General features: G+C 43.8%; 1 protein-coding gene across 2 annotated transcripts; it reads right to left on the minus strand.

Moving 5' to 3' along the window:
* Positions 1-2,703: 2,703 nt before the first annotated feature.
* On the minus strand, positions 2,704-7,957 carry plac8l1 (PLAC8 like 1). Of its 2 annotated transcripts, none has more exons than XM_030360790.1 (4): positions 7,589-7,957; positions 6,303-6,379; positions 5,198-5,334; positions 2,704-4,550 (listed from the first exon to the last, which is right to left on the minus strand). In XM_030360790.1, exons 1-4 carry the CDS (start codon positions 7,612-7,614, stop codon positions 4,419-4,421), a joined length of 372 nt encoding a protein of 123 aa, XP_030216650.1. In that variant the 5' UTR covers positions 7,615-7,957; the 3' UTR covers positions 2,704-4,418. The 2 variants fall into 2 exon arrangements, with proteins under 2 accessions (XP_030216650.1, XP_030216649.1); XM_030360789.1 differs by having other exon boundaries at positions 6,150-6,379; positions 7,589-7,956.
* Positions 7,958-8,729: the final 772 nt, after the last annotated feature.

Here is an 8,729-nt window from a genome sequence, read left to right on the forward strand (position 1 = left end):
TCGCCCAAGAGGATACTTTTTATATTCCATCCTGGGTGCTGTACAGCATCATGCTGATGAAGCAACAACAGCACCTCTTATCTGCAGGTGTGTGTGTGTGTGTGTGTGTGTGTGTGTGTGTGTGTGTGTGTGTGTGTGTGTGTGTGTGTGTGTGTGTGTGTGTGTGTGTGTGTGTGTGTGTGTGTGTGTGTGTGTGTGTGTGTGTGTGTGTGTGTGTGTGTTAGTTTGTGTGCGCGTGTGTCGCTCTCTCTCTCTCTCTCTCTCTCTCTCTCTCTCTCTCTCTCTCTCTCTCTCTCTCTCTCTCTCTCTCTCTCTCTCTCTCTCTCTCTCTCTCTCTCTCTCTCTCTCTCTCTCTCTCTCTCTCTCTCTCTCTCTCTCTCTCTCTCTCTCTTTCCTCCCCTCTGAAACGCTGACTTGGGATGAGTTCCTATGGTTCTCGTTTTGACTTGCACACAAGTAGCAAGGAAAATCTCAAGTTGACCCGGGATCAGTTCATTAGTCTCATTAAACCCAACAGAGCACTTGGAAATGGAACAACAGCGATGGTGGCACAGGTTTGATGCAACACTGCCCCCTATAGGCTCAAATGGGAATTAAACGGGATAGCCGATCCGATGCACACGTTTCACAAGTGCAGCGAGTGAAACGTGTGAACGGTAGGGTTGTTCCAGCTTCTTGCACCAGGGCAGGGTTAGGTTTAGGGTAAGGGTGGTAGACTCAACTAGTGAGGATATGTCTATGCCTACGTACATAAAAAATAAAAAAGCAGACCAATTACTAATGTTATGGCCAAAAAATAAATTGTGATGTTGGCAAATTGAAGTATTCCAATTGGTGTGAACACGTCGTTAGTTTATAATTTGTAAATGAGCTAGTTTCATCTGTGGGATGTATGGGGATTCATTTTTGTAGAGCCTCAACTCTGAAAGGAGAGAAAGCGTGTCTCTTTGTAGCTCCGCAAACAAGCAAGTTGTTCGTCCCAAATGAGGGAGGAAACAGGCACATCCAACCCACGCTCTCCGTCTCAATTTAGCATGAGTGTGCGATGGTAATGCCCAGGAGGAAGGCCACTGCTCAACCCTCCAACCCGAGCACCCCTCAGACGCCTCAGAGCCCCCCAGTGCAGGCTCAGCCCCTTCAACAACTCCCTGTCCACCAAAGCCCTTACTGGCATGGCATGTTGTCCAGAGAATAACCCCTGTAATGCTGCTTTTAATTGAAACTGACATGCATGCTGTATGACAACCCATGTGTGTTGGACGATGGGTTGTAGGCAATGTGTTGGTTAACGGCAGTCTGTGCGTGTACTGTAGGGGCTGTTTGTGTGTGTTTGGGTGACAGACTGTCTTGTACTGTTGGTATGCAGTATTTTATTGTAACAGCAGATGCTGTATGTGTCTAAGACACCTTTCCTTGGGGGCAATACCGTCTCATTTAATCTTAATTCTTATCTCAAGATCTGCAATCCTTGGCAGTTGCTCTATCTGCTGTTTTTACCCATGATTAGTGTTTGTTCATTTGTGTCATTGAAAATTGTATTGCACACATCCTACTAACAATCTATGCCATAGGTTATTTGCATCTTCTAATATTTTCCAATTTATTTAGCCTTAAAATGAATTCAACAAATTATTCTTATTCCCCGAAATAAATAATAATAATAATAATAATAATAAGTGGATTTGGAGATAAAGTCTGGTGAACAATAGTAGTCTACCATAAACGTTCTGTTTATGTGTGTGTGTTCAGGCACACATACAAATGAGATCATTTACACACCCACACACAACAAGGACACCTGCCCTCAAAGCCAAACAAACACAGACACAGAGGTGCAAGCACGCCCCTAGACTCCCTCTGAACTAAGGAAGGATCTGGCAAAACGGAAAATGGAAGAGGAAGAAGTGTGCACCAGTTGCAGGTGTTTAAACAGTGATTTGGCAGTAACAGTCTTGAAGGGCTTCACAGGCCACATTTGAGGACACCCCTAGCCCTTAACTCACCTCTCAAAGGAAATAAAAGATAACACTCCCAAACCCAGAGAAGAACCCCACAAGAGAAGGTTGGATGGTTGGAGCTCGATATGCTGAATGGACAGACAAAATCCACTGCAGGTGAGTGTTGAGAGTTGACCATGGCTGCAGTCTCCACTCCCAACTGTGGCACCGGAGAAACGATCACGTTGGGTGAGGGGGAGTTTGTAAAGCTATATCTATGTGCTTGATTCATTATATCTGATCCAATTTGGGACATCAAAGACTTGTTTTTTTTTTCAATTAAATGGAATCAGAGTTAGAGTTGACTCAGAGTTAGAGTTGACTCTAACTCTGATTTCAGCTACAACTCAATGTACGTAACCATCAAATCGTGTGCTGAACAGTTCAAAGCAACAGCCCTGCGTCTGCCAAACCAAGCGTTTGACCACGATGTTAGCTGAATGAATTGAGTGGTAACACAGGCTTTAGCTGCAGCCGGCGCCATGACGTCACAAACAAAGGATAATGTTGACAATCAAAGACTACAGGAAACAAATGAGGAGAACAAAAAAAATTGATTGTATGAAGTATTTGCAGATAATAATTTGAATTGTACAGCCCTGAGGTGAAGGAATGTATTTCCTTTTGCTTTGTTTAACAGTCATTTAACCCCTCCACCGCTGTTCCATTACCTCCCCATGCAACAGAAACCATTCAGGATAACCAATTACATGTTTGGCCTTTGAAGCAACTTGGTGTTTTAATACAGGTTTTAAATCTGTGACCAAAGCCTTGCAAGCATGGCATTTGAGAAGAAGGGAAGGGCAAAGGTATTGGATTAACAATGTGATTGGCTGGACAAGGGGCAGGGGAAAGGATCACTATTATTGGCTTCCCTTGGGGGCACGCTGTAAACAGAGCAATGCACGGAATAAGAGAAATATGCAAAGCAGGTTTATCATCAAGGTGTGTTGTCTGTAAGGATTGTTCCAGAATCCCCTCCTGTAATAAAATACACCTGGGGCTAGAAATGTCACGGGGCTAGGCTGTACCAGTCTCAGCTGAAAAGGTACTGGGTTTGATTCCCAATGTCAAAAGCCTTACCGGTAGGCATCCTGTGGTTAGAATTCCCGGGCCACGTCAATCATAAACTGACCAAACTGGGTAGAATAAGGAGTCATACGAACTTATAACAATTATGGTCATATATTTGGGTTATAACTGTACAATAACACACAAACAATCATACAACAAACAATAAAACATGACAAACAATGATCCAACGGATGGGAAATCCAGCTGAAGTCCAACGCAATGTCTAATGCAAGGACTTCTTATACTGTGGCAAAAGTCTTTAGAAATGCTGAGATCAGCTCTGCTCAACATATCATGAAAAATCGATCATGTTGTTTCCCCTTGATCATGTAAGCTCTGTCTCCTATTCCTTGAATTGTCTAGCCACTCTACTTGCTCCTGGCGTTATCTCACGTTAACCTTTGTGCCTGGGGTATACCGGGCACAGGGGAGCAGAGACCCACTTATGTATTATTTTCCTTGATGAGACTACAGGAAACTCTGTCCTTAGGTAAACATTATTTGATTTGATCATTGAAAATTATAATGAGGGGTCTCATAGTGGTGACTTCTCAGTTGGATCCTTTGACCACCCATAGGATGTCAGCGAAAAGGCATCATCAACAAATGGCAGTTGCAGAAACAGAAACATTATGAACACATCATTTTCCCATTACAATCCCCAAGCAGGTCTACTTGCTCTTCAGTGGCATGTTTCTGAATCAAATGGGAGAAGCAGCTGCTACAGGGTTATTAGTGACACACAGCACATGTGTGTGAAATAATGTTACACACAGAGGAACCAACTTGTGGATTTGAGATGCCAGATAACAATGAATATAGATGAGTGCTGATGAATGGCTGAAATATACATGCATAATAGAGGGACTTGGTCTTGGGTCGTTTCTGGTTCTAGTGAGATATTGTTGATGGAAACTGTCAACATTTCCACATGCGAGATCCGAAAAGTGGATAGAAATAGCTTTATCTCTAAGGAGACATGAGAAAGCGGATGAAAATAAACCAAAAAATCTGCATCCAAAAAAACTAAACTCTTCATTCTTGAATATAATGTATTATCTATACTTATTGAGGTCGACTGGATTATTTGAAGTCATAAAACAGGTTTGTCTCAAGTCAAGAGCAATCTAGTTTTAATTAATAGTATTTATATATGACACACTCTGATTGGGTTTTACATGGTATCTTCAAAAAGGCTGTTGAATATTTTACGTTTAAAAAAAAAAAGATTTGAACATATTAATTCAAATAAATGACTAAGACATCTGTGGAATGCTGTAGCATAGCCCTGCACCCAGAGATTGGTCCTTTCCTGAACAGTCAGGCTTGGTTTGGTGTCAAACAGCCTTAGGAGCACTGCAGGGTGGTTGACACTTGGTATGTCTGCCTCTTCATCCTCCTCCTCATCTCCCGAATCATCTGAGAGACGGCCAGAGGGTAACAGCAGCAGACCGTGACCCAGTCATCACAGATGCTTCCCTGTGTACCCCAAATGAAATACACACACACACGCGCGCACACACACACACACACACACACACACACACACACACACACACACACACACACACACACACACACACACACACACACACACACACACACACACACACACACACACACACATTTTTAGCCTTACTACTTTAATCAATAGTTGACAATCATGACCCTATTTTACAGGCTTTAAAAATATCACTGTTTGAAAATTAACCTGACATTCATCGCTGACTTTAAGAATGTCTCGGAAACCCAGTGAATTTCAGAGCCCTGATAATACCTTATGTCTACTACTACTACTACTATTACTCCTACTACTACTACTACTACTGCCGCATGAGCAACAGAAAAATAAAGCTAGATTTCCTCAAAGGAAATATATATCCAATTGAAAACTATTTATCATTTTCCATTTGATTCCAAAATGTAGGCCCTTTACGAGAAATATTACATATACATATATATATATATATATATGTTCATACATATATATATATGATATATATATATATCTATATATATACACACACATATCATGTACGCATCATCATATATATATATATTTGCAAACATGAGGGTACACACACACACAGGCACACATGCGCATGTGCAAACGCACACCCACCCACCCGTATCTTGTATCTCTCCCGGATCCCCACGCGCAGAGCGAGGGCGGACCCAGGCAGCATTGGGAGGCAGAGGGTCTCCCCGTACTGGTGGGCCACGCTCATGCCCAGACAGCAGGGGGCTACGGCCCCCAGCACGCCTGCAGGCACACAAGGGGCTGTGGTTACTGAGAGGGACGGGGCGGGTACAGGACCACCACGACCACAATAACAGCCGCCACAACGACCCAACAGTAATGACCAAAACAACTGTTCAACACCATGTTGGGATGATCACCAGAGCCATCTAATGGACGACGCACTGATAGTCTTTGCCTCTTTTTATTTACATGATAACATCAGTCAATTAAATGGGCCAGAAAATACATTGACTTACAATTAACGAATTTCCAAGAAGGCAAGCCCCCATTAATCACACAGACACACACATACAAACACAAACATGGTGCTGTGTTAGTTAGGAAGAGCATTGCCCCCCACAACCCCCACACACACACACACACAAACAGTGTTGTGCGAGTTAGGAAGACCATTACACACACACACACACACACACACACACACACACACACACACAAACAGTGTTGTCCGAGTTAGGAAGACAATTACACACACACACATACATACACACACGCAGTGTTGTGCTAGTTAGTAAGACGATTACACACACGCGCACGCGCACATACACACACACACACAGCCTGTGCAGGTTAGGAAGACCATTGGACAGGAGCATCTGCTCAGAGTGCCGGGCCTAGAGGTCTGGGGGAGACGAACCGTGTTAAAAGGGAGGTTCAGATTATGGATCGAGTGAGTCTGTGTGCATGTGTGTGTGTGTGTGTGTGTGTGTGTGTGTGTGTGTGTGTGTGTGTGTGTGTGTGTGTGTGTGTGTGTGTGTGTGTGTGTGTGTGTGTGTGTGTGTGTGTGTGTGTGTGTGTGTGTGCGTGGTCCCTACATGTGGTCCCCTCTCCAGAAATGTCAAAAAGTCCAGTGCTCCAGTCGCCGCCTGTCTGTGTGATGGTGGTCACGGTTGTCGTGGTGACGCCGAGCCCAGGCTGAGTGAGCACGGGTTCCATCGCCATGGACACCTGCCCCGAGTGCCAATTACCTTGGCCGCGTGCGGCGCAGCACCACTCATAGTCCTCCCCGCTCGCGCCTCTGTCTTTGATGGGGAGACGGTCTGCTCTGGAATGAGAGAGCAATGCAGAATGGGTGTTTCAGCAGCTGCACCGACACAACCAACAGTCGTCAATCTCTATGGTATAAATGTCTATTTTCAATCATTTTTTAAAGAGACATCAAATCATGTAGGCCTTATAAAAATGGTTGTTGTTTATTGTAGCCCTTTTCAGTTTTATATAGGAGCATGATTAATATGAGTCTATGCAAGAATGCATAGGCTTCTGTACATCTACATAGATGGTGTAGAATGTTGGGCAGTATTAATACCATTATCGGATTTTACAGGACCGTTAGTTCTGACCGAATAACTTGATTTGAAAAAAAGGCATTCCATGAGTGCTGCTAGAGAATAAGAGCACAGACAGACAGACAGAAGATCAGCTGTTACCTTGTTGGAATAACACATGCCAACAATCTGACTTTAAACACCCTTATTTCACTCCTTGCCCAATACATAAATAAATATACAGATAGATGACATGCTATAAAGTAGCTGGCCTGCAGTACTCTACAGAACTACACAAAGTGTGCAGGAAAATGCTTGTGTTGCTTGGCAACCGTCCAGTTCTGGAACTATTTGTGTGGACAGAGCAAAAAACATGATTAAATAAACAAAGAGGTTACAACGTTTTGTCGCTTATTACTGTTAACTAATAAATGGTGCTTGTAGAACTGTTGTATGAAAGCATGAGAGTGGTTGTAGTGGTTGTAGTGCGGGGAGTGCTGTTCTAATGAACATCAGCACGGCTGGGATTATCTTAAGCACTCGGCCCGCAGCCTCGTACCTACCAACGAATCACAGACGCGCTGATATTCTGTATAAAAACGCTCCCTCTAGCGGGATATTGCTTAGAAGCTGTGCAATACCATCTTGTCTACTGGGTTTATTTAGCCTACCCTATTTAAATCGATGAAGACATTCCTCTTGAGGAACAATACGTTCCTATCAATTCACTACCACTGCAACAATAACTGTAGACTTGAACAGTGCAATAAATGTTTTGTCAGGAAATGTTGCATTTTGATTCCGAGTTTAATATTGTGATAACATGGTACCAATTATGAAGAATAACAATAATTGACGGTAACCAATAGAAAAAGAACATGAAATATATATAAATATGAGAGAGAGACAGAGACAGAGACAGGGACAGATACAGAGAGAGAGACAGAGAGAGAGACAGAGACAGAGACAGAGACAGAGAGACTTACGTCTGTGTGACAGTCCTCTGGTCCATGACTGGAAGCTCGTCCCCCTGCGAGGGGCTTATCTGTATTTGTTAGAATGTCATTTAAAATGTGTTTGCCTGTGAGCGTTTTTTTTGTTTTGTTTTTGTTGGTCTCTCCACGTTCAATCGGAGTGTATGAGTAAACACGTGTGTGTGTGTGTGTGTGTGTGTGTGTGTGTGTGTGTGTGTGTGTGTGTGTGTGTGTGTGTGTGTGTGTGTGTGTGTGTGTGTGTGTGTCAAGCCAGGACGCGAGTAGGGGTTAGTGTAACAGGGAGTGAGACAGAATAGGACGGGTGTGTCTGTGTGTGTGTGTGTGTGTGTGTGTGTGTGTGTGTGTGTGTGTGTGTGTGTGTGGTTAGCGGTAGTAGGGAGAACTCCCCACCGAGGTGGTTTGTGACGGGGGAGATAAAGCGGTCGTGTGACGGCTGAGAAGGGCTGTTCTGTGGAGATAAACACTTCCCCACGCCGCCGCCACAGCGACGCATGCTGACGCGCTGACGCAAGAGGAAGCCTGCATGTACCAGCCTGTTGTCCCGAGGAGCAGCAGGGAGGTCTGCCAGGTACAACGGCAAACACACACACAGAAAGGGGTTGTCAATGAGGCTGTGTCTAAATGAGGCTTAAACAACATACACTATGGAAGACAATCATTTATCCATTCATCTCCCTCACATAGGGTGAGGCGTCTCTCAAATGTAAGCGAGCGAGAGTTGGGGTGCGATGAGGGTGTGTCTCCCACATAAACACACCTCCTCAAGAAGGTTCATTAAGTCGTGAAGAGGTATCAGTTCACATCCCTGAATTAAGTATCATCCGTTTTTTGTATAATATTTTTTTTTTTATATGGAGGCACTTGCCTAACATAATGCACATATCACACACACACACACACACACACACATACACACACACACACACACACGTTCAGTAATTCATTACTAAACCTGACTATAATTATGTCGTTTTGGTTTCCCGACAAATTAATATTACTTGTAACCCTTTAAGATAAATAAACGACATATACATGCAGACATAGCACCACTACTGCATGCATCAGGGCATCGGCTTGTGAGACGTCAGTGCTGGGACAGATCCACCCTGCTGGAAAAACAACCGGTGACATT

Source organism: Gadus morhua, chromosome 7 (genome assembly GCF_902167405.1).
Source record: "Gadus morhua chromosome 7, gadMor3.0, whole genome shotgun sequence".
Taxonomy (NCBI): Eukaryota; Metazoa; Chordata; class Actinopteri; order Gadiformes; family Gadidae; genus Gadus; species Gadus morhua.

Excerpts from the sequence above, each read along its gene's own strand:
- plac8l1 (XM_030360789.1), bottom strand. The coding sequence starts at position 7,614 with ATGGACCAGAGGACTGTCACACAGAC. Across the intron at positions 6,380-7,588 it reads CAGAGGACTGTCACACAGAC|AGCAGACCGTCTCCCCATCA; the intron begins GTAAGTCTCTCT and ends CTCTCATTCCAG. Across the intron at positions 4,551-5,197 it reads GGGAGAGATACAAGATACGG|GGAAGCATCTGTGATGACTG; the intron begins GTGGGTGGGTGT and ends TGGGGTACACAG.